Consider the following 26,266-nt stretch of genomic DNA (forward strand, 5'->3'; position numbering starts at 1 on the left):
TTATATGATAGTAATTGACCTGAAGAAACTCAAAGAATTCGGAGACACTGAAGGTCATTCCATGTACCCTGTGCAAAACATCTAAAAATTAAATTTCTATTATTAATATTGTAGAACCATTAATGCATAAATGCCAAGCTATTTTAATACCTGACAATATATAGTGCTTTATAGCTTCCAATGTGCTTCCATATGTTGGGTTGGCCAAAAAGTTCGTTTGGGTTTTTCCGTAAGATGTTATGGAAAAACCTGAATGAACTTTTTGGCCAATCCAATATATTCTCTTTTAACTTTCTATATATTCTTTCATTTGATCTTTAAAATACTCATGGAGTAGAATAGGTATTACTCTTTTTCTTTTTGAGACTCTAGAAAGGAAGATAATTTGTTAGATTCAAGACTATAACAGCTATAGTTTTTTTAGTATATTTTATTCTTTTGTGCTGTTTGACAAGTTAATGATTTCACTACATGTGTTAAGACAGTTTACGAAGCAGTTTTCGGACCAAGTGAGGCATGTTTTCAATGACTTATCATTTTCTTGCCCCCCAGCTCAGCATTAGGATTTATTTGAAAGCGCATTTACTTTTGACTTTTGTTACTTTTTTTTTAGTTCTGGCCCTGCCCTTCGAATCATTCTTCACTGATTTTTTTTTAATACATTTTGCATAGCAACAGTAAGTAATAGGGATTTTTTCCTCTCACAACTATGCATGTAGATAAAACTAATACCAAAACTGACTGTAAAATGTACAGGGATTTTTTTTTTTGAATTTTAAAATCTAATACGCTCTTTAAAATTTTAAATGTAAAGATGGGCAAATTTAAAATACAGTTTTGCATTTTATTATACCTCTGCAACATTATTTCCATTGCTTTTAACATCTGTGCCTCCATTGCTTCATTAACTCATAAAATTGTATCTGTGTCTGTCCTTAGGTGAATAACCCTACATTTTGCATTCCATTTTGGGTGTCACATTTTACGAGTAGCATACACACATTGGAAGGTATACAGAAGAGAATTACTGAGGGAGTAGTGGGTCATTTGAAGGTGTTACATACACATGTAGCAAGTGAAGGAACTAAGGATATTTTAGTCTTCTGAGGAAGTGTTTTGAAAGGATGGGAGGTCATAAATAACAAAAAAGATTTAAAGGATTTTTCCGTGGAAGAACTAAGCAGAGAGGCATATTTTTCAGTCAGCTGGGAAGAACTATCAAGCAGTCAGATTTGCAAAATTGAAAGAATTGGCTTGCTCTAGAATAGTGAGTGCCCTGTCGCCACAGGTGTGCCCCTGATTTAGATGACTGCTTGGCAGAACTGAGAGGGAGCGGCGCTCCTTGATCGGTCCTGTGTATGCAGTCTGATGTCGCGCAGCATGGCTCTCGGGGAGTCAAGCACTGGACTGGATGGTCTGCAATACCCTACTAATTTGTAACATATTCCTATGGACGAATGGGTAGAGCTTTAAACGATGATCCGAGAAAACCTAGGAACAGAATTTCTGGTGTGAATCACCAGTAATTTAATAGCTAGCTCTTCATTTGTGTTTATTTACTATTAGTCTTAGCACTAGTCAATCTAGCTTTAGTTGGACTAACTCACATGCTGTCTTTCTTAAAACAAATGTTTGGCTTCATTAGATATCATCAAATATATATATTTCTATACACACTAAAACATAGTATCCATAAATATTCATCTAATCTTTTTTTTATTCCTTTGTTAACAACTGCATCATTCTATTTTTTTCCTTTGGCCTCTGTGACATTCTTTGTTCTGATTCTCCCTTTACCTCTCTTTGCAGCACTTCCCTTTTTCTGTAGTGAAGTGCTTTAAAGTAATAAGTGTTAGCTACTATTATTATATAAAATAACATAATTTTATTATATAAAATAATTTTCGAGGGCATATTATAGTATGCTAGGCACTCTTTTCAGAGCTTTAACTGTACTAATTCATCCTCATAACCACCCTGTGATTTAGCTATTTATCTCTATATTTTACAGATGAGGAAACTAAGGCACAGAAACATTGTGTGCCCAAGGTCACACAGCTAATAAGTAGCAGAGCCATGAGTTTAGATCCAGATAGTCTAGTTCCAGATCCTGTATTCTCAACTGTAATACTTTACTGCCTCACAGTGATTCAAGTAGACTTGAATTAATTGACAGTTTATAAAGCAATGTATAGAAATGCCATTCTAGAAGAATGTTTCCTCGGTAATTTTGAATTAGAAATACTATGCTGGAAAAGTAAGAAATTGGTGAATAAAATGCCGACTTTTGATGAAGACAGTTTGGAGAGATCCTAATTTGTTCCAGTGCAAGACACAAAATACTGGTCCCTGCTGAGGGCATTTCTCTTTAATTATCTTTTTCTTTAAAGATTTTTTAAAATTATTTAAGCCACGTAGAAAAGTATAAAGCAAAAATGCAACCAGTACTAGTTTATTCAGTTTTAAGAAATAAAGCATTGCCAATACAGTTAAAACTTAAGGGTGGGGGGAGCTATTATTTTATCATTATCTCACCTCTATTTTTTCCAGTTCTAAATATTAGAACATTAATAGACTAATTGGGAAAAAAAATAGTAAAGTTATATACAACTTGAAGTGTCAAAAATAAACCCATAAATGAAGTAGAAGAAAATAGGGGAATATGTATCTGATCTTGGATTAGAGAAGAACTTCCTAATAATAAAAGCAAAGAAAGAAAATAAAAAGATTGACTAACCAAAAATTAAAGCCTTGTAGATTTAAAAACACCACATATTTTACAATACATCTGCGAAAGATGGGTTAGTATCTTTGTGCATGGAGTTCTTATATAAGTCATTTACAAAAAGGGAATTGACTCTTCCCAACATAAAAATTAGTGAGGAACATATAGGCATTACCATGAATATGAAAAAGTGATCAACCTGATTACTAAGCAAAGAAATTAAAATTAAAACTATATTGTAAAAATATTCTCACCTGCCAAAGTGGTAAGGATTAAGAAACTTAGTATTGGTGAGATGTAAAGAAACAAGCCAATCATGTGCTGCTAAGTGGAACTCAAAACTAAATGCTAGTAGAACTGAAAACTAAACCCCTTCTGAAGCAGTCTTTGGCAATAAGTTTTACAGGCCTGAAGTGTATACCCATTGATCAATTAATGGAGGAGCATAGACAATCAAACAGATAATTACAGTATTGTTTAACATGTTGTTTATTATGGAGGCATGAACAAGTGTTATGGGAGAACAAAGGAAAGCATAGAGAATTCTGCCATTAAAACATCAAGAACGGTCTTAAAAAAATGGCGGATCAGTAATTTCCCAGGCAAAGAAATAAGGTGAAAGACAGCTTTAGGCAAAATGTTATGTGTAGAGGCACTAGTTGTCAGAATTACCTATGTGTTTGCAATGTTGTATTGGGTTAGGGTGGGGAGAGGGTAATAACAGGAAGTGGTAGAAGATGACACTGGAGAGAAAGCTCTGAGCCAGATTGAAAAGGACCATGTTCACTGTGCTATAGGAGTTTTGATTTTGTTCTGGTAGGAGCTGTCAACAAGAGATCAGTATGTTTTGACTTAGTGAGATCCTGAACTAAAGTATTGACAGTGAAAATGGAGAGAAGAAACCAAGTTAAAGAAAGATTCTTTTTTTGTGTGTGTGTGGGGGGGGGAACTATAATGCTTTTATTACCAGGATGTATGAAACATTGATCCTTTTATAATTCTGCAATACAGCCTCAGATGCCCATAGTTTCAAAACAACTCGTCTTTTAGATTTCCATAACATCCATTTAGAATAAATGATTTTGTTGCTGTTCACAGTGGAAGACAGTCCTTAGCTTTGATGGTTCAGACCTAGTTAAACAGAAATGGCTAACTTTGGGCCTAAGGTAAATGTGGTATAGAGAGAAGAGCACAGAACCCTACCAATACATGTAAACCGTACTCCATTCAAATAGTCCTGGGACCTCACTGAATGGACTTTCAAATAAGTAATTAAGCCTCCAATTAAAAAACGTTTTAAAATGTACTATCTGATAAACTTAAAATACAAAAACTGCAGTATCACCAATTATGTGCATTTTCTAGGATTCATTTTAAAATTCAGGCTAATGTTTAACAATAGTATTTCAATTAAATTATGGCATTTGAAAAAGGTTATACTTCTGGGGAAAGATCAGATAAACATGCTTTTTGGGAGAAGATATGTTTGGAAAACAACAGTAATGGATGATTAATATTGCTTTAACATTTCTAAAATCACATAAAAATGATCATCTTTGATTGCCATTTCAGTAAGTTTCAATACAGGGTATGTTACTGTCCACTTACTAGTAACCAAAGCACACATAGAACAGACTTGTAAAAAATACTCAGAATCAATTCTTTTCATGAGCTAAACATTTCTGAGACTTTAAGATTCATGTTTGAACATACAGTACTGCAATGTTGGCTACATAAAATAAAATAAATAGAAGATCTTTTTCAGAGGAGGCTCAATAATCAGAGGCTGTATTGCATTTAAGGATTTAACACTGGCTGTATACAGAAGGGAAAGCATTTCACTTAGAAATACTTCACATTACTGAAGCTCTCTTTTTAATATCGCAACGTATAGCAGCTTACCATTCTGACACTTAAAAATCAACAGGAATAGTGCTACTCTTTTATCCTTTGGTTCCCAGTGACAAATAATGCAGTAATAACACCTCTGGTCTTCAGTTCCTCTTGAATGACATTTATTAACAAAGAGAAACCCGATGCTTTAGCTGAAATTTGGCAGCCCAAGAAGTGTACCAACTGCTCCAGAATACCCCTCATGCTCTAGAAACAATGCTTTCAGTTGACCTTTTGACAGTAATCCAGTGCATATGCCAAAAGTTTCATCGAGAGAGTATTGACACGTAAAGTTTCCAACAAAGACAACTGTTGATTTTCTCATTAACAGGCCACATTCGTGCCACAGAACCAATGTTATTGGTGATAGTAACTAATGTAGCTCTTGCTAGGTGCTGTTTACTAACATATCCTCGCTTCTCCTTACAAATCATATTCCCAAAACTAGACGCTACAGCCCGACCAGGCAGACCAGCTCTTTCATAATCTCCTCTGTAAATATCAGGGACCAGCTTGTCAGCTTGGGTGCTCTCACCCTTGGATGCCATTTCAAGAGCCTCTTCAAAACTTTCACAGCCAGTCAATAAACTACATAAACCCAGAAAGGTACCCCCTCCAAGGCTTGTCCCAGTTACTTGTTCATAGTTGTCTTTGGAGTGGACTGCTAAAATACTGACTCCGGAACCAGTGTTTACTACCAGCAGTGGATAGGGATCATCCAGGTTGAAAGGCATCTTTTGGCATCTCTCAGGTTCTGAGGCATCAGCAAAATAATAGCGCTCTGCCTGTCCATCGAAACGGACAGAATCTGTATACTGCAAGCCCTTTTACAAGGCAGTCAGGTTCATCCAGTTTGTGCAGGTGGAGGTTTCCAAATGTGTGAAAATCGATTTCAGACTTGTCAGCACCACCTCCTGTAGCACATAGCACCGTGTGTAATGTTGAGAAGTTTTTATCTCTTCCCCTTTGGATAAAAGTAGGCAGGTCCTGGGTTGGAAATCTGATGAAGTGCAAGTTCCCTCTCCAGCCCAAAAGTGTTAAATCTTTCAGTTCAAGGTGTACATCCCGAATACCAGTGGATCCATAGGCTACATTAGAAGTCACGTATTTCCGGATACTTTTTTAAGCTCTCAACTTCTTCTTCTTCTTCCTCTGCTGTGATATCGATAGGTTCAAAATACGAGCGCTTTACCAGAGTTACCCCGATGTCCATGCCAAACCATGGGAAAGAGGGTTTCTTGGCTTCCTTGATCTTAATGGCGTCGGCCCCGGGGGCGAGAGGCGGCCTCGGTCCGGAGCGCAGAGGGCTGTGGCGGCGACTCCGACGGTGGCTGGGCCGCTTCCTCCCCTCGGGCCGGGCGGGCCGGGGGCGCCTGAGACGAGGCCCCGGCCCAGGGGAAGACCCCCACCCCCACCCCCACGAGAGGCGGCCGGGACCGAGAGAGCAGGGGAAACCGCGGGGCCTCGCCGCTCCGGGGCCCCCGCCGCCCCAAACAAAAGGCCCCGGGCCCCAAGCCGCCGCCGCCGCCACCGCCGCCCTCTAAAGAAAGATTCTTAAGTTGAAATGACAAGAATTAGATGACTGAGTGGGAGGGGAGGAGGGAGAGGTTTTAAGGAAGTCTCGTCGTGCATTACACTGATAGCCTAGTGATGAGACTTTTAAAATTTGAAGATTGCAACATGGGCACACGCTTCACACATTCTTCAAAGGTTTTGGAAGGATATGAAATGCAGATTTTTCATAAAGTATGCTAAAACGGGGCCTTCGATACCCAGGAAGGCTTACTGATCTCAGTCTCCCAAGTAGTAGAGTTGAAACCATAGCTAAAAGTTACTTTACATGTAAGCCTAAAACAATGAGTATGAGTATATACTAGGCTGTGATATATTTTAAGTGAATAACTATATCTAAGTTTGTGTGCTTATTAATCAGATATTCTGCATTTAGCACATATTGGAGTAATTTGAGTCGGGTAATCATCCATCAACCTACCCTGTCAATGATTCTCAAAGTCAAGCAGCTGCATCAGAATTCATCTTAAAATGCAAATACTTCCCCCACCCCCCACCCCCAATTTAATTATATCAGGATCTCTTGAGATGAAGCCTGGGAATATGCATTATACATAGCACTGGATAAATCATACACAGTAAAGTTTAAGAACCACTGACATAGTGACCACAGATGGGTCCTTGGCACAAATGTATTCGTGAACGTCACAGTTATGAACAATGAGAAAGGTACTCCTGTTTTTAAAAATAAAAATGATTGCACTATTAGATGGTTGGGTTGGGTTGGAAAGAAAAGACCACATATACCCCTGTTCTAAGTCCAGTTTATTTGGCCAAGATAAGTTGCCAATGCTGCTTATCTACCTGTGTGTTTCCCTTTATCTGTAGTTTTTTTTACGGAAGGCTTAACTTTTGGTGACCCGTTGAAAAAGTAGGGTCCTGCTGGAATTGAGAAAGCTACATTCTTAATATTACTCACCTTTCATACCAGGGCTTATGGTACAATTCTGTGAAAATGTGAGCTAACTGGGCACTTTTGTGAAGGGAACATTGACACACACTGAGCTTTCAGTTCTTAAACTGGGCATCAGGGTGGTCACGTCTTCATGTGGGCCCAGTGGAAAGAAGATTGTGTCTTCCCCCTAAATACTATCTCTGTCCTCAGTTCTCTGGTAGTTTGGAAGGCATACCTGGCCAACATGATTATATGCATTTGCATGTAAAGAGAAAGAAGATTTCCCTGTGTGCTTCCACCTTAATTTTAATCATGTTGTTATCAATGAAGGGAAAGTTAAAATGCTTACAGCACCAAGTGTGATTTTTTGATCATAGCATATTAAACTGTCATTTCTAAAGAGTGTTAGAGTATAAATTTGCAAACCTCCTATTGCAGATTGCTTGATTTGGCATTTAAAGACTGGGATTGGTCATTTGATGATGTTGATGGTGGTGATGATGATGACGATGTTTTTGATTTCTGAAGAAGTAAATGGGGTAAATCAAAAAATGAGAAATGAGTTGTTTTAGTATTTCCAAGTAGTGCATGTGGTTTGCACTTTGGGTTTTCATTATTTTTGACCAGTTTGAAATTTTATTAAGTTGTTTTTGACAGTACTTATTTGAAAAGTAGTTTTCAGACAAGTTTCTAACTGAAATTTCCATGTTAAGTATAAAAGTGAAATGCTATGTTCAGATTCTTTATTGGCTATATATTTTCAATGCAGTTGGAATTGTAATTTTTTATCTTAGGAATGAAACATGTAGAAATAACAAATGGAGCTAATTCTGGTACTTTCTGTTCATTCCAAAGAAGCCATATGCAGAGAAGTAAAATTTACAGTCTTTTCAAGTTCCTACAACTGTATTAGTTTGTGAACATAGCATGGGATTCCTTTCTCCCTCCACCCCTCTCTCCTTCCCTCCTCTTTCCTTCTTTCTAACTTGCAAGAATTGAAACCATAAAAACTTTGTTAAGTCTAACAAATGCTGTGAACTAGCTGTTTCTGATTTGGCTTTTTTTGTGATGTGAAATGTTTACTTTCTGAAAATGTAATGTTACTCTTGCTGAGGAATGCTAATGGTATGCTGTGAAAACTCTTGTGCTTTTAGACAATGTGGTTTGGTTAATAGTGGCTAACAGATTTGAATGAAAATTGAAACTCGTGAGTTAAACCTTTTATATGGAATGAATTTAAAAGAAGTAATGTCTATCTTAACCTAAGCAACATGTTGTGACATACATAAATCACACATTATTGGGATCTGTTTATAACCAGCATTTACAGAGTAATTTTTACATATATTTACTACAACGTGTTTGTTCCCATTTCATAGATTTAAAAAATGTGGCATAGGGTCAAATAGTCAAGTAGAACCTGGTCCATAAGTGCGCTCTTCTTTCAGCTACATGAGGCAGCTAACAGTTAAACCCCAAGTCGAACTTGACATTCACTTGAATCATTCAGTGACATATTGTCTCACCCTAATATTCAGTTAACCATATTAAAACTTGTGTGTCATGTTTGTGGCCAGTGTGAGAAAATATGAGGAAGAATATAATTGCATGTACCTAAAAATAAGAAAAGTAATACAGTAAATATGTTTTATGCATGATTCAGGTGTTAAAAGTATAGTAGTTGGAAGACTATATAGTTTGATGTAAATGGAATGCCGTTTCGAAGAACTGATAACAATCTCTTAAATTATTTCACTGTATCAACTAACTTCATTTTCCTTTTCTTTCCAGCTAACTGCCTTCTATGAATGCAGTCATTATTCAAGGTGATCATATTCTTACAGTTGAAACAAGACTGAAATATGATGGCCCACAATTTATTAAAAAGCTATATTTTCCTGAGAGACCGATACACACATATATGTTCCCTTTATTCTGCAATATAAATTCTAAATGTTGGATAGGTTTTTCTGGGCTCCTTTGGAGCAACAAGTTGAACCAACAGTGATTGGTTAATAGAGTAAGAATATCATGTGAAACTCTTCCAGACTTGTTCCATAAAGCTCTCTTAGCATCACTCACACTACATTGAATAAAAGGATTGAGAAGAGTTAAAGAAATCATCTTTTCAGCTTCAGCAGAGAGATTTCACCAGCACATTTGCCAGAAGAATCTGGGAATGGATTCCACTACAGTGATATAGACTGCATCTTTAAGAAGTGACCATTATACTGTGTGTGTGTGTGTATGTATATATACACATGCGCGCACACACACACATCTATATAGTACTGTAATACTGCAAGAGGGTTTTTTTAACTTCCCACTTTATTTTTTTATAAACATTAATCAGATATCATTACTTACTGCAGTTGCAACTATGCATTTGTATAAAGCCATAATGTTGGAGTTTATATCACTCATTTGTGTGTACCTGATGGAAGCATGTTCATGTTTAAGCAGTTACTGTAACAAGAAGTTTGAAGTTAATTATATCACTTTCCTAATGCTTCATAATAGGCAACTTTACCCATTTTGAATGCCTTAATTTAATTTTTTTCAAAATCTCCACCCTTTTCTGTATTTAAAAAAAAAAAAAAAAGAACAAGTGTTTACCAGCTCTTAGGATGCAAATTTGCTTTGCAGAAGAAAAATAGTGCACTATTTTTACACATAATAGTTATCAATGTCAGCCTATTTTGATTGTATAAGAGAATTTTTTTTTTAAGTATTGGTGATAGAAACAGTAATGGATAGTATTGGAACTAATATATCTTTTATGTATATCTATTATTCATCCAACCCTTTTTACAGACCTCAGTATTAGTGTGTGACTATGAAATGTTTTCTTTTAATTTCCTGGCTACCCTAGGTATGTTTTTATTTCTGATAAAGATATTTGTGACTATTTTTACATTTTCACACTCAAGATTCAAAAATTATCTCAAATACAAAGAAAACTAAGACATACTGTAGATATATTTTAAATATTTAAATGTGATCCCTTAAACACACAACTGTGTATGGCAATATTTCAGTATTGGGTTAAGAAAACTGGTGACTGGGAAGAAGTTGCCTCAAAGGCACTTAACTTGATTTTTATTTTTTTAAATGCTGTTAAAGTTAACAGTTTATGCAGGACTATTCCTGCTTTATTTCTCATTATCCCAGAAAAGTGTATGTTTTATACTGCTACAGTGTACATCAGTAAGAATCAAGTTTAAAAAAATTATGTAGGGCTTCCCTGGTGGCGCAGTGTTTGAGAGTCCGCCTGCCGATGCAGGGGACGCGGGTTCATGCCCCGGTCCGGGAAGATCCCACGTGCCGCGGAGCGGCTGGGTCCGTGAGCCATGGCCGCTGAGCCTGCGCGTCCGGAGCCTGTGCTCCGCAACGTGAGAGGCCACAGCAGTGAGAGGCCCGTGTACCGCAAAAAAAAAACCCCAAAAAACAAAACAAACAAAAAAATTATGTAGTCTTTTATCAGTCTTTCTTTATATACATACACATACGCAGAGTTTGGTGTGATATTGAAATACATCATCTAATATTTCTATGAAGGAAGTAGACATTTTTCATTGATTCCTTCTGGGATCAGTGTAGGGTGTTTAAAGAGTTAGATCCCCAATTATAGATACTATTGTGGAAATTGAAGAGTGGCCTTTGGCTACTGATGTTTTGAAACTGAATCTTGTTATTACATTATCCAGGCTGCACTCTTTCATGCTGTCTGTGCTAAAACTAGATATGCATGCCGTTTCCCTTGCAGGTATGTTCTGGTTTGGGGGCACAGCTCTTTCTTTTTTTTTTTTTAAGTAAGATTAAAAAATGAAAAATATATAAAATTTATATAGAATAAATATTTCCATTCATTAGACTTGTTAAAAGGAGACTGAATTAATATTTTATATAAAGATTTTGTTACACTATGGGAGGCTCTATCATATTATTCTGAATTGGAGAGTATATATATATATATATATATATTTAATAAACTTTATTAAGGTGAAATAATTTGAAGTTTACACATGAGTAATTGAAATATTTGAGTAAAAATGGCAAAAGTTTAAATTTTGAATGCTGTATATATTAAAGAATATGGAGAATCATGGTGTGATGCAACTATATGAGGAAAATGTGAAGTTTTTTGGGGGGGAAAAAGATATCCTAAGGGACGAAAAAAATCTCTCCATGAAGATTCTTCACATTATATGGTTTGACATAAGGATTTATAAGGTTGTTTGTTCAACTAATGGAAATGTGCTTAATAAAAAATTCTGACCTTGGGTAAGAATTTGCTTTATACCCTGTTGCTGGTTTCATGTACATACATGAGTGCATACACCCATCCAAATGCTCTCTTCCCAACACTCATTAAATATATGACATTGACTTGGTTTAACAGCCTGATTTTGTGCCAGCTTCTCTTTGTCTTGAGGCTCCAAAACTTCCAAGATAAATTTAAGACCAAAAGTTGCTTATTTCGTCACACCTTGATTTCTCCTAGAGCCATAAATACCTCCTTTTGAGAACTAAGAAGTAGTGAATACTGGGATTTTCTTAGTTGGATTTTTTTACTTTTGTGGGAATAGTGAGACAAAGTAGAAGGAACACTGATGCCAGGATTACTGTTGAGGATTACAGTGCGGTTTTGGAAAGTATTCATTAAAAACATGCTGTCTAGAAGCAGCATTTTAAAAATCTGAAAGTTTAAAATGCTCTGGAGCTAACTAAAGGATAAGTATACCAATAAATCTAAAATAAAGGTTAGTGTTTTTAAAACTAACCTATGCTAGAGTTACACCATTCTGGCTCTGAAGGAGCTCCTTGATCCCAGTTTATGTGCCGATCCTCAAGAAGAAATACTCTAGGTTGCCAAACCACAATTTAAGAAGTTATGCTGCTGCTGTTAATCTATTCTTACAGGATTTGGGTGGTAAAATAGAGAAACTTGGACACTATATTACCTTATTGAAACATACTTTAACATGTTTTAAAAATCCGATGAAAGCAAGTCACTTCTGAGTTTCTCGGTCTCTGTTGACACTGCTACTGACTCACCGCTCCTCCCCTGGGATAAGATGTCAGTTTCCCTATATTGTGAAGATACCATAGCTGGTTTGTAAAGCACTTTGAAGATAAGCACTGTGTGACAGTGCTGAATATTATGCTTGGGGGGCCTCTCCTTGATTCCCTTCCCCATAGTAGTTTTGTTTGGAATTGTAATAAGTTATGAACTGCATGGTTTAGATAATCATGAATATTTGATCAGCTGTCCCCTTGAACAAAAATCATACCCCCTGATATTTTTTAATTTTGTTGCATCTTTGTAGTAATGTAATTGTATTTTATGCCTGCTTTTTATATTAAAAAATTAAATAAAACAAATGAAGACATAAGCATTTTCATACTTTTCCTGTGAAATAGTCCTGGAATGCTGCAACCTTCTAAAATTTACCCCCCAAAATTACCTACCCTGAAAGATGGGTATAGCAAAGAAGTCTCAACTAAGGTTACCGACTTGGGAATCTTCAGCCCTATCATTTAATCTATGGAGAATACAAAATCGAATTTCAACTAGGCGTTTGTGTCTGATTTAATGTCAGTATTTTAAGGGGCATGCAAACTTGAGAATCTCATTTGAGTGTCAAGGATAAGGAAAAGAGGCAGGGAGCCTGTTCTGTTAGGAATACTGTGCTGACAGGTGGTTTTCTAGAAAGCACTTTTTTGGGGGTCTTTTCTAGGATACTTGCTAACCATCTGATCTGGCACAGGTTATTCAGTCTGGGCTTCAGTGTTTTCATCTATAAAATGGAGATTGTTCACTTAGAGGATTGTTGCGGGATTAAGTATGATGATGTGTATAGAATATCAGGTAGCTCTAATGTTTGTTCCTTTCCCTCCCAAAGGGGAGAAATGGAGAACTCTTCACCTAGGATAGTATGTCTTCTTTAAGGAGTTGCTTTAAGCATTGATAAATTATATCTAAATATGTTGGACTAAAAATCACATAATTTATACTAATGGTCAGATTATAGTTGCATATGAGAAAAGACTCTGATTTTTAAAACTACAGAGTGATTTATTATTTACTTTTAGATGCCATGTTTCTCTTCCTGCTGGTCCCAAGCAGTAGTTCTAAAAGGATTAACCACAGTTTATATTTTTTTAAAACTGCACTTTACATAACCTAGAACTAATCACATTTAAACAATTGAGTTTTAAGACTCAGAAGAGTTCAAAATTAAGTTTATTTTACATAGGAAACAAACATTTTCTAGTAAGCATCATTTACCTACTGCATATAATAGAATGATGCCATTCAATTATTAGGGGAAAGAGTTCTTAAAATGTTAGAGTTTGATAAGCTTTTACAGGAAAACACAGTGTACAGTAATCTTAACATCATGTTCAGAGTATGATACTATAATGAGAATAAAATCCATAAGAATGGATTGGTAGACCCCAGCAATACCCTGCACTGCATATACTTTCAATAGGCAAAACCTGGTCGAGGTCAGCTGTATTTTGTACCAAATTCCAGTAGTGGTATTGTGTAGGTGTGATCCTTTTAAACACGGCAGCATTGTGCTTGAATCAGAAAGTATATTGGGATTGCCTCTTCATGAGGAGAGACTGCAGGTGCCCTTTGTTATGAATTACTTGAAGGCACAGTATGAAGTTAAAGGATTACTTTGGTATATGAATTCAAGCCAGTTAAATTTTTGCTTGCCTTCATATCCTTGCTTTAACCTAAGGAGGTATTATACGGTAATATGATACAATAAGGCCATCCTGTTAGGTCTATATTACAATTAAACATTAGTCCCAGAAAGTGAACTCTGGTAATTTAGTACACTTCCACTTGAGCAAAACCCCACTCCATTCAGGTTTGTCTGTGTTGTGGAGAGGATTTATTTTTTAAAAGATAGTGAAAGCTGAGAAGTAGATGTAGTTAGCTCTTTGGAGGGAACTTAATCATGACTTTCAGAATAAGGGTCAACGCTGTCTCCTCAAAATGGGCTTCTTGGGAGGCTTCCGTCAATCACCAGCCTTCTCAGAACTGCAGACGTCTGAGCCCTACCTTAACCTAATGAAGTGGGGACAGGGATTTTAAAAATCGATGTTTTTAAACAACCGTTTAAGCGGGCTCTTCCAAGTCTAAAGTACCTTTGGCATCGTTGGCTAAATTTATAAAAGACCTGGTTTAGCAATGAGCTTTTTTTTCCTCTGGTTCAGTTATTCAAAATCCACTCTGTGTGTGGGGATAATATATCCGTCATTCAGACTTCACATCGGTCTTCCGGTAGTGAAGTATTGTAGCTGCTACCCATGTATTTAAGGCCAGCATGATCACAAAACGTATAAGAACTGAAATCAGTCAAAAAGAAGAAGTATGTGTTAAAAAAAATACTGTTTTCACATAAAACAAAATCACCTTCTCTAAGGAGAAGCCCACCTCCCGCCCCCCCAGATGAAACAGAACTACGGATCATGTGGACTTTTGAACAACTTTGGGTCCAAATATTTCTGGAAAAATGATTTTCCTATCATGACTACCTTTGGTCACTTGGCCTGATTTCATGAATAATTTCATCCTAAATGCTTAATTTGGAGGAATCTGACTCTGGTTGGTAAATATTACAACTTTTTAAAACCCCGTTACTCATTTTTTAAGTCTTGAGGGTGATGGTGTCTCAGAACATTCCATGTTAATTAAGCAAAGGTGGTACACCACACTCAGTTAAGGTAATTGTGAAAAACTAGCCCAAACGTCAAAGCATGTTTTATATTGAGGTAACCATGAAAATGTGGCTCTTTGTTAAAAAGAGAAAAATAACCTTAGTGACTTGACAAACACTCTCCTGATAAATAAGGTTTATGAGATTTAATGTATCTTTGGGGTTGTAAAACACTTTTAAGATAGCTAAACTGTTTTTAAACGATTATTCTCAGATCTATTGATCGCTTTCAGGAATGGCTGTCACCTTAGATACAGAACAAATCACAATTAACATGAGGTTTGTTTTGTTGTTTAATTATGGTTTGCCTCTCCTTTCCAATCAGAGAATTCTTGAAGTCCTGTAGGGAAGACTCAGGTCTCTCTTTTCCCTTCCCCACTTGACCCAAGTTTATGCTTTGACCAGAACACTTTAACTCCTTCTCTCAGAGCTGATGGAAAGTATTTGAACCAAAGATAAAAGCCTCCGGGAAGGGACTAGCAAATGCACCCTGCTGTTCCGTAGCGATATTTCTCAGACAATGATTAGCTTATTTAAAAGGTCTACACACCAGGGACATATTTCTAGTCTTCATAGAATGGGTGACGCCACCTGTTTTAATCATTTTCCAAAAATTTATATCCTTAATTTGGGAGTTGAAAACTCAACCTAAGGAATTAATGAAATTCTCTTTAGGTTAACTCAGGTATATTTTATTTCCTCCACCACCACAGTATTCCTTTAAAAATAACAGAACAAGGACGTGGAGTCGAATGATTACGTCACTGCCTTTCCTGCTGCTTGTGGGCAATTCTCTGAGGCTCTGGACCATCTGGCCACTACCACCTCCTTCCCTCTCATTAGACTCGCCCCCATGCTCTCACGCCAGCCCTACTGGTGCTCCCTCCATCCTCTTTGCTCATGACCTCCGCACATGCTGCTCCTTGTAGCAGTCTCTTCCCTCCTCCCGATCTCTCTCTTCTTCAGATTAATCTCCGCAGCTCCCTCCAACTAGGTCAGGTTCCCATGTTAGGTGCTCATCCTGTCCTACTCTTTCAAAAAATGTTTCACAATATTTTTCAACAGTTAATTGTGTGATTACTTCACTGTTCATTTCCACTGCTGGTGTGGAAGCTTCACAAAGATAGAATCTACTATCTTGTGCATATTCTATCCCAGGTACAGCAAGTAGCTGCTTAATACTATACATGGTGACTGATGAGGACCAGGAATATATTGTCGCTGGCCTCCAGTGGGGCTAACTGGCTCCGTTAAACCCTAAGACAATTTACAAATGAAGGAGGCACAGATGGCATAAAATTCAAAAAGGAAGTGGGCAGAAAAATATTTTGCTTACTTGTAAGATCACTGGTGGTCATTAAAGTTGTCATTACTCTTGCTGTAAAAGCAAAATTTCAGCAATAAATATCAACTTCTCAGACATTCTGGTATTTAGCTAATATCTTTCCTTTTTTTTTTTTTTTTTTTTTTTTTTTTTCTTTTTGCGGTATGCGGGCCTCTCACTCTTGTGGCCTCTCCCGTTGCGGAGCACAGGCTCCGGACGCGCAGGCCCAGCGGCCATGGCTCACGGGCCCAGCCGCTCCGCGGCATATGGGATCCTCCCAGACCGGGGCACGAACTCGTATCCCCTGCATCGGCAGGCGGACTCTCAACCACTGCGCCACCAGGGAGGCCCATCTTTCCATTTTAAATGCAGGAATATATGCTAACTGGTCTTGAAAGATTTGGGTAGAAGAGAACCCTGGATGGAGAAAATGGTCCTTTAAGATACAGATGAAACATGAAGAAGTATAATTCAAATATCTAAAACTAGTAAATCTAATTAATGTAATAGCTCTGAATTTTTTAAATGTTCCTACCTAAATATAGCATATATTCATTTTAGGTAGTTCCTGCAAGAATCCAAATGAACAGTGGAAATTCTAAAGTTGAGCCCAAACACTATGGCTCCAGAAACATTCCACTGCTGCAAATTATATTCATTCGCAAAAGCCAATGTGTGATTCTCATCTCTTTAATCTGTTACATCATAAACATTCACATTTTTAAAACAAGCTAGTGGATTCAATATAACCGAACTCATGATGCTTTTCAAACAACAAGAGAGGACTGTTAATATTCGGCCAGATTTTTGGAGAAAAGTGCTTTCACTTTTTTTTAGCAACTTGCAGAAAATGGAGAGTGGTGTGCATTAAATCAGCCTTGTAAATATGGATACAGTAGGAGGGTCTATCTGAATAGTTACTTGAAAAGGATTTAAGCTCAAGGGTCTATGACATAACGCTCTCCTCTGGGTAGACACCCCACACTGACAAAGGACACCCCACCAATTAGAGGCTTGTTCTTACCCGCACAGGTATATGAAGCAAGGCTCCATGTGAGCGCACTCAGGGCTCCCGAGTCCCTGCTTTCCCACAGGTACTGGAGCTGTGCAAACTTGCTGGCTGCACTGATGAAAGTACATAAATTCTGTTTGAAGATAAAACAGGAGAAAGTTAGGAGTTCCTTACTTTCACCAGAAACTAGATACTGAAAGAGCACCAGATACTTAAAGCATTCTCTTTTTTTCTGGCTGCGTCGTGTGGCTTGCGGAAAAGTGCTGAGTCCTAACCACTGGACCACCAGGGAATTCCCTGAAATCGCTTTTGAAGCCAAATTTTCATGTCAAGTAATAACCAACTTGTACAAGGACAAAACCCAAGTTTCGTGATAAAGAATGGACGCAGCAGTGGGACATTTATGTGTAACCCACCAATTCCCCTGCTTAGTGAGTAACGGATGGGCAGCAGGTAGGTGGAAGCTGAGAGTAAGAAAGACTCTGCAATGGCTACAAAGGCTTGTCTGTCCCCACCTGCCGATAACAAATAGATGTATAGATATTATGGTGTTTGTAGAGCCTGGGGGGAACCATGCTGCTTTGCACTGACAGACTCATAAACTCAAAGCAGCAAGCTGGAGCGCATTGGCTCTGAGTTTCTGGCTGTTCTGATGAGCCGCGTGGTGAGGCTCCTGCCCTCTGCTCCCCAGCAAGGTAATAAGAGTATAGCGCCCTCCACCCTAAGCCGGGCCCAGGCTGCCGTTCACCAGGCTTTACATCAGCTGAAACACCCCGTCGACTGGTTTCCCATCTTTAGAATCATGAAGTGGGGCTTCCCTGGTGGCGCAGTGGTTGAGAGTCCGCCTGCCAATTCAGGGGACACAGGTTCGTGCCCTGGTCCGGGAAGATCCCACATGCCGCGGAGCGGCTAGGTCCATGAGCCGTGGCCGCTGAGCCTGCGCGTCCGGAGCCTGTGCTCCACAACGGGAGAGGCCACAACAGTGAGAGGCCCGCGTAATGCAAAAAACAAACAAAAAAAATAGAATCATGAAGTGGTCTTGTTTGGGGGCATAACCAAGGCCTGCACAATCTTATGATACACATCCAACTGCAGGTTATTAGGTTTTCCCATAACACAGAGTCTAGTAGAGAACAGGATGGGAAAGGTGGAAGGGTGGTCAGGCTGTTGCGCCGGTCATTTTTTTTTTTTTTTTTTTTGCGGTACGCGTGCCTCTCACTGTTGTGGCCTCTCCCGTTGCGGAGCACAGGCTCCGGACGTGCAGGCTCAGTGGCCATGGCTCACGGGCCCAGCCGCTCCGCGGCATGTGGGATCTTCCCGGACCGGGGCACGAACCCGTGTCCCCTGCATCGGCTGGCGGGCTCTCAACCACTGCGCCACCAGGGAGGCCCACGCCGGTCATTTTTAAGTACTTTAATCATATCTTTGTGAATGAACTAAGAGGAGGTGATTTATCAATTTATCTAACCACAAAAGCACAGTGTAGGACTTCCGTGGAAACCATCTGTCGGTCTGAATTGGGACTCGCTCTTGAAAGCCATAGAACTGTAAACCTTCTATAACCTGGGTTTTTCATGAATTCAAACAGCTTCCCTCCCCTACAGGATCCTAGGGTTTGCTGCCCCGTGGGAGCTCTGAAACCCAAGCTCTTTCTCCTCTCTGGGGCTCCAGGACCCTCAAACCAGCCACCCTGTCCCGAGGCCCCAGTAGCTGCTGTCGAGTTGGCACCCAGGAAACACGTGTTGTGGACAGTCCCTGCTTGACAAGGGAAAAAGGAAACTACAGTTTACGAACTATTAGAGCACCACCGTGTGGTCAGAATAGAGCAGTCGCTGAGAAGGGAAGAGAAGAAACAGAAAAACCCGAAGCCTTCGGCCTTTGAACCTGATTCCTGACGAGCCTATGGCAGCATATTCCCGGGATGATGTTCCTGGGTGTGAAGGAACATCACCCCCCAAACAACCAGACCTGCACCCACGTGACCACAGTGGCAGCTCCGAAGAGCCTAGAGATGACCTATTTGTAGGGCGGCCAGATTTAGCAAATGTACAGGACACCCAGTTAAATTTGAATTTCAAATCAATGACAAATCGTTTTTTAGCACAAGTTTGTCCCATGTAATATTTGGGACATAATTATACTAAAAAATTATTCACTGCCAGTGCGGTAACCCTACTAATCTGCTTTCCATATGTCATGAGGTTGAGAGCCAAGTCCACTTTCCAGCTAGATGTTGGAGGGAGAATGGGTGGAAGTTCACGGGTCTGGGTGTGGCAGGCAGTGACCACCGATTCGTTCTGCTCCTTTTCCCATTGGGTGGAAAAGTTCACATCAGCCATCATTTGGTCAAATGCTTCCTGACCCACTTCCAGAATCCTATTCTCACAGCAGGGAATTTTTGGCCCTTAACCAAGGAAGGAAAAAGAGTATAGGGCTTACCCTTTTCCAAGGAAGAAAAAAAAGTGTGGAGGAGAAGTTAGGAAAACAGTGAGTACGTGGCCCATATGTAATTATTTACCTGACAATAACCTGAAACTCTTTAATTTATGCTCAGTTCTTCATTCTACTACTACCTACCCGATCCCAATTCGGTTCTCTAGGGCCCCAAAAAAAGGGAAGTAAAAAAATTGTGCCGTACATTTAAGTGAGAATAATGTTTTTAATATTTGGATAGCACTGGGCTTTCATCCCACTATCCTTTGGTACAGCTGAAAAATGAGCAGGTTGAACATTTGATCTATAAAGTTTTTTGCAGGGCAGGTGGCGTGGAGAGAAGAGGTCGACAGACTGCTGTGAACACACTTTCTTCTCCAGGGGCGATTTACTCACCATGGCCAGATCTATGATCCACTTCTGCAGGGTGAGGAGGAACCAAGCAGACACACAGCTTACCATGTGCTAAGGGACACAGCAGCGGCTTGGCCGGCAGCTCCACTCCCCTCCCAACCCCGTGCATGTGGAAACAAACCGAGACCAGAGAGGTTACACACCTAAGCTAAGTGTGGAACTGGGAACAGCTCTGCTAGACCTCGTCAGATTCGGAAAAGACAAAAATGATCCAAGTGAACACCTTCTAGGAGTTCAAAAGCACAGAAGCAGATTCTGGAAGAAAATTACAAAGAACCCTGTATTCTCAGACCGATCCTAGGGCTGGGAACGTCCCTGATGATTTTAACTGCCGGGTTAACTCCTGACCACGCAGACCTCTCCAACATAATGTCAACAGTGAAGCACTTAGGTTCAAACGATAAAGCAGGTGTCTTCTGCAAAACTGGTGTCACGTGAAGCTGTTTACGGATTTCTTCTTTCCCACTAACTCCAGTGTAAAAATGACACGGCTGGGGTGAGCAGTGCTAGAAGATGGGAGGAGTGATACCAGCTTTTCATCAAGCTCATTGATGCTGCAGGAAGGGAGCCCGGCTAGAGAAGCAGAAGCAAACACAGGGAGGTGGTGGCCAGGCCAGGGAGGGGACGGCCAGGAGCCTCTGCTGTGAGCTTGGGCAAGTCATTTTCCTTCTCTGGGCCTTGGTTTGCTTATCTGCAAAATGGACTTAACATTCCTTGCCCTATCTACCTCCTCATGGCTTTGTGGCACATCGTAGGGACCCAACAGGCAGCTGTGATTATAATTAATAACATTATTTAAATGAAGAGATTGAAATAGACAATGCCCTGTGCTCAAAGTCAGCAGAACTAGATACTAGTCTAGGTGGATGGAATCTTGCTTTTTGAACACTCTCTAATTCAAGTCTTAAACTAGGGTTGCCCAATTTTGTACCATTGCACCTCATTCCATTCATTCCAACTATACATTTTACAAAACTTCAGCAGTAGTAGCAGCAACTGAGATCCTAGAGGTGACTCATTTGTAGGGTGGCCCGATTGAGCAAATAAAAATACAGGACACCAAGTTAAATTTGAATTTCAGATCAACAACAAACACTTTTTTAGCATAAGTATGTCCTGTGTAATATCTGGGACATACTATTACCTTAAAAAAAGTGCATTGTTAATATGGCTGCCCTGCTTATCGGCTCTCTGTGCGTCACAACGGGCAGAAAGAGGTCATAAAACCTCCTGCTGCTACTACAGAGCTGCCATCAGTACCCAAGGTTTCTAATCTACAGCCTCACCATTTGCACAAAGATAAGCTGTTGCATTTTATTTAAATCACACAATGCTTTTCATTTCTTCAAAGTACTCTGTTTTCAAACACCTTTAACCAGCTGGGGCTGACCTCGAAGTGTTGAGGGGCAGTAGAGCCACACGATCCCTCTTTTTTGCAGAGGGAAACTGAGTCAGGGGGCTTACAACTCCATTGAACAGCAGAGGGTCAGGACTCAGTCCACACCCAGCTTCCCTCTGCAGACAGGCTTTTAGCACGAGAGCCACCACGACCCTGCCAACTCCTCAGCTTGTCCTGTGCTCCTGGTATTTTCGTTCTGGAAACAACCCTAAAAGGTAGGCATTATGATCCCTCTTCACAGATGGGGCAACTGCAGCTTAGAGGCCAGTGCCCAAGGCCACCCCGATGGCAGTGGCACCGGGAGTTCCCACCACTCCACGCCCACCTCCTCACATGCTCAGCGCAGACGGGGCCTGGCCGTCCCCTCCCTCTTTCCTCCACCCTGAAGGCATATAAATAAACAGCTCAGATCATTTCACAGATGTGGCAGGATTAACTGACTGCCATTTAAAAGGCTTTCTTGGCCTTTGAAGGAGAGTGAAGTTCAACAAGAGAATAAAAGAGTTTGTACAAGGAGAGTGAAGATGGAAGCTGGCCCTCGTTCACAGAAGATGCTGAGTCATGTGAGCAGGGACAGGTCTGTGTGACTGACCAGAGTCCACGGAGACCTTCCTAATGTCTTGACTTTCACTTTGAACCAGCCATCAGGAGCCCAGACCCACCAACAGGCAGTAAGAAGCCAAGCTGACCAGGTGTGTTAGTGGCAGCGTGTTACACGCCAGACATGCTTGTTATTACACAGGGACATTTTGGCGGAAGGAAGAAATCTCTCCCTTCCCCTAAAGAATACATTTGGACAATGTCGCTCTTAGCAGGAGTGCTTCTGCAGCTCGGCAGTGAGGTACTAAGCCTGCCTGGTGGGTCAGGGCACCATGGGGCTCCCTGGTCTCAGAGGGGTGGCCCTTGGGCAGGGACTGTTCTAGAGCATCTATCTCTAGGCTGTGGAGATATTTGCTCAAATGGAATCCTGCATTGGGGATTTTTTTTTTTTTTCAGTTTAACCAAAAGAATATCTGGTAAAGGCCCCTGCTTAACAACATCCTATAGCAAGGAACACCCCCAGTTCCATCTCGGATTCTCAGATGCTGAAAGGATACAGGACGATGTATGGTGCTGCCCGTTTCACATCCCCCTTGAAATGGAAGACACACAGCAGGAGGATGAGATCTGGAAAAGAAAGGCTCCGAGTGAGAGGGAGGTGGGGCCCCGAGGGCCGAGGCTGGGCGCAGGGGGGTCGGTTACCTTGTGCGATGAGAATGGGGTACTCCAGGTAGGTCAGCAGCGGGTACTCGTAGTAACACTGGTACCGGAGAAAGACCAGGAACCTGGGGAGAGGGAGGGTGCGTCAGGCTTGGACCAACCTGACCCACAGCCGGGAGGCCTGGCCGCCACCCAGGAGCACAGGTTCATTTGCAAAACCCTAGAACTGGTGGCGGAGTCTGCAAATGTCAAGGAGGGAGGTACAGAATAAGAAGGATGAAATGTCCGTTTTTAATCATCTCCCCGATTTCCGAAGCGGGGCGCTGGTGTCTGTCAAGTCCCTTGGGTGGTCAGTTACAGACAAACTTTATGAATTTTACAGAACCACTGACCGGGATGAGAAGAGACAGGGCTTTCTGGAGCCGCGCCTGCCTGTCTCTAGGGCTGGGCTCTTCCGAGGCCCCAGGCAGGTCCCTCAGAAGGTCACACCCAAGAAGCCACACTGGCCGAGAAAGATATCTGAGGGAGGCTGAGAGCCATCCCTGGGTGGGGCTCCTGGGCAGGGCTTCTAAGTGACTGAGCACGTAGGGCCCAGCAGCGAGCTGGGGAGGCCATGTTTTGAAGACGAAGGACATCCCTAGATGAGTCTGGTGGCCTCCCAGAGTGCTGCCCAGGCTGGCGGTGGGGACAGATGGGACAACTCTTCAGTTCCTCAAGAAAATTCGAGCTCTGGAGAGGCTTCGGCGTGGAGGGGTGGGAGACACAGACCCCAGAGTCCCACTCCTCTCAGAAGAGGCCCCAGCTTCCTGCCTTCTCAGCTCACACTCTGGCCAGCCAACTCCCTCAGAATCCAAATGCCCTCACTGTCCCCTCAGGGTCTGTCTCCATCCCCGCACCCAGGCTGTGAGGACCCCTCAGGCCCCCTGCTCCCCCAGGGTGAGTCAGAACCTCCACAGACCACATGGACTTAATGGCTCACACCTTCCAAGCCAGGACGTGGTGTTAACAAAGCCCCACGCCCTCACCCAGGTGGCACTCAGGGTGACCCCAGCCAGCGCTTGCCCCTCCACCGCCTGCTGAGCCACCCTCCCGAGGCTGCCAGGCCTGGTCCGGCAGGCATCATCTGCTGAGTGTGGAGCCCTAAGTGGAGTGCAGACTCCAGGGCTAGGGTGCTGGGCTCACAATCCTGGGCTGTTACTAACCTCTGGGGCCTCAGCTTCCCCATCTGTGAAATGGGGACAACATGCTCTGTATCTGCACACACGGATGCTTTAAACATGTTACCTAAGGTCATGTCTTCTGCCTCTTTCTCTGGCCTCACTGCTTCCAGTCCAGGCTCCAGGCTTCTGATCACAAGACCCCTGCCTGGAGGGCCCCTTTCTCTACGTGGCTACCTCCTCTCCTGCCTGAGGACGCCAAGGTGGCTCCCCTCCTGGGGTGCAGATCAGGGCCTCCCCTGCCCCAAATGGGGAACTTCTCCTCCCAGTAATTATCTGTTTTCCTCAGAGAACTGGGGTGGCTCTGAGGCAGGATGTGCTTCCCCAAGGGGCCTGGGGCTCAAACACATCCTACGGTTGGCCCCTCATATGGGGGTGTCCCGGGTGGGACCCCGCAGGTCCAAGGGTGGCCCCTCACCCCTTGTGCCCTGGAGGTCCCCTGTTTCTCCCTCTCTCCCCCCTGCCTTCCTTCTGGCCCGGAAACCGGGGTCCACTGCCCCTCCGAGGAGTGCTTCCGCCGAGGACCGGCCCTCAGAGCCGCCGGAGGGTAACTGGGGTCCCCGGGCTGGCGAGGAGCAGAGAGGAGGGGGCCCGGCCTTGCAGGGCAAGGAGCTAGACCGCTGGCTTCACGTCTGCCCCACCAAGTCTTACAACTCTGCTTTTCACCGTTCAGGTCTTTATTTTTATTATTACTTTACTTATTTAGAAGAGTACTTTTTAATATTTTTTTTAAATGAGGTATATTTGACATACAAGATTATATTAGTTTCAGGTGTACAACATAAGGATTCAATATTTGTACATACTGTGAAATGATCACCACAGTAAGTCTAGTTAACATCCGTCACGTTCAGGTTGTTAAATACTGGATCAGGGCACCCATTCCCGATTTTGATAGAAAAGCCGGCTCTTGGAGCAGTCTCGGCTCCCGCTTTTCAAGCGCCAGTTAAAGCCCAAGTCCAGCTCAAGTCCCCCTCTCCCTCCAAAAAGCTCTACGTTCTCTGACACCCCGCGCCCCCCACACCCAATGGTGTAACTTTTTTTTTTTTTTTTTGCGGTACGCAGGCCTCTCACTGTTGTGGCCTCTCCCGTTGCGGAGCACAGGCTCTGGACGCGCAGGCTCAGCGGCCATGGCTCACCGGCCCAGCCGCTCCGCGGCATGTGGGATCTTCCCAGACTGGGGCACGAACCCGTGTCCCCTGCATCGGCAGGCGGACTCTCAATCACTGCACCACCAGGGAAGCCTCAAAGGTGTAACTTTTAAAAAGCCAGAAGGTCCAACCCCTCATTTTACAGGCGAGGAAACCGAGACCCGAGAACGGAAGAGGGGGTGGTGGGGGGTGGCTTTAGGGAGGATGCAGATGAGAGAGCCTCGACGTGCAAGCGGCCTTGCTCAAAGCTGGATGGTTAGTTTTGTCACTAATGGGCGGAGTGATGATTTCCTTGAGTGTCGGTTTTCTCATCTGTAAAATGGGCGTGCACCGTCTTTCGTTACCGCGCAAGCCTGGGGGAAGGAGCAAATTCGGAGGGGAAGTGAGAGGCCCGCGCTTTCGGCTCCGCTTCCTCCGCCCCTACTGTATTAGAGTCGAGGGTCTCCCGGGCTCCCGTCGGCTCCAGATCGCCCCGGCCTTACCCAGCCAGCTCCAGAAGTAGGCTCGGGAGGCTGATGCCCCGCGCGCTGTGCGCCCCCAGCACGGCGAAGATCTGTGGCAGCTTGAGCGTCGTGCACACGCCCAGCACGCTCCAGTTGCAGAACCACAGCAGCCGCGTCTCCATGGCGCCGGCGAGGCTGGGACCTCCGAGACTCAGCGGATCCGGCCGCCGCGCGAAGGGGAGCCGCTCAGCACTCGGCCGCCGGGCTCGCCCGGTCCTTCCGCTTTCCCTTGTCCCCTCTCCGGGCCGCCCAGTCGGGGTCCGCCCCTCCGCCCCGATCTCCGCCCCGAGCCCCGCCCAGGGCCCCCTCTCCCGCCCCTTTGTCCACGCGGCGCCGGTCTCGTCCCGAAGCCTCCCCAGGTCCGCCCCGTCCCCGCTGTCGCTCCGCCCCTCCCCGCTAGCCCGGCCCATCCCCGGGAGCGCTCCGCCTGGAGCCGGTCCTCTCGGGTCCAGACGGTCGGGGTCCGCTCCTCTTCCCTCCCAGTCGTCCGTCCCCCCACCTCGCCCCGACCCCTCCCCAGGCCCTCTCCCTCCGCCCCGGGGTCCGCCTCTTGCCCGAGAGGCAGGTCAACGCTGGCCTTTGCGTGATCTGACCGCTGCTGATTCACTTTTCCGTGTTAAACCAACTCGTGCAGTTCTGAGCCTGCGGGCGACGTCTCCCGCTTTCCCACGGGTTGGATGGGCAGAAAGTGAACCGCAGGAGGGCAAAGGGGCACCCCTCACGGGGGCATGGGCCATTTTGTTGGGATTTTTCACTCCTGAAAAGTCTTTTCCTTTGTTTTTCTCACTA

General features: G+C 42.7%; 2 protein-coding genes and 1 pseudogene across 4 annotated transcripts in view; 1 reads left to right on the top strand and 2 right to left on the bottom strand.

Annotated features, from left to right (window-relative positions):
* ROCK2 (Rho associated coiled-coil containing protein kinase 2) overlaps nucleotides 1-7,626 on the top strand; it is a 137,982-nt gene extending 130,356 nt beyond the window's left edge. Inside the window, exon 33 of the mRNA XM_081254074.1 lies at nucleotides 7,524-7,626. Within this exon, the coding sequence (XP_081110200.1) occupies nucleotides 7,524-7,611 (88 nt within the window). The 3' untranslated portion in view covers nucleotides 7,612-7,626. The remainder of the gene's footprint in view (nucleotides 1-7,523) is intronic.
* LOC308627719 (pantothenate kinase 3-like) lies at nucleotides 278-5,567 on the bottom strand (annotated as a pseudogene). The gene has a single exon. The product of its transcript is annotated as a pantothenate kinase 3-like (transcript).
* A 1,709-nt stretch (nucleotides 7,627-9,335) lies between the features above and the next one.
* Nucleotides 9,336-25,722, bottom strand: SLC66A3 (solute carrier family 66 member 3). 2 transcript variants are annotated; one of them, XM_081254072.1, is made up of 7 exons: nucleotides 25,457-25,722; nucleotides 22,649-22,731; nucleotides 22,504-22,573; nucleotides 19,990-20,047; nucleotides 17,173-17,293; nucleotides 16,161-16,202; nucleotides 9,336-14,453 (listed from the first exon to the last, which is right to left on the bottom strand). In XM_081254072.1, the coding sequence occupies exons 1-7, from the start codon at nucleotides 25,597-25,599 to the stop codon at nucleotides 14,362-14,364; spliced, it is 609 nt and encodes a 202-aa protein (XP_081110198.1). In that variant the 5' UTR covers nucleotides 25,600-25,722; the 3' UTR covers nucleotides 9,336-14,361. The 2 variants fall into 2 exon arrangements, with proteins under 2 accessions (XP_081110198.1, XP_081110199.1); XM_081254073.1 differs by lacking the exons at nucleotides 9,336-14,453; nucleotides 16,161-16,202; nucleotides 17,173-17,293; nucleotides 19,990-20,047 and adding an exon at nucleotides 20,073-21,588.
* Nucleotides 25,723-26,266: the final 544 nt, after the last annotated feature.

The sequence above is a fragment of the Mesoplodon bidens genome (genome assembly GCF_964165515.1).
Source record: "Mesoplodon bidens genome assembly, chromosome: 14".
NCBI lineage: Eukaryota > Metazoa > Chordata > Mammalia > Artiodactyla > Ziphiidae > Mesoplodon > Mesoplodon bidens.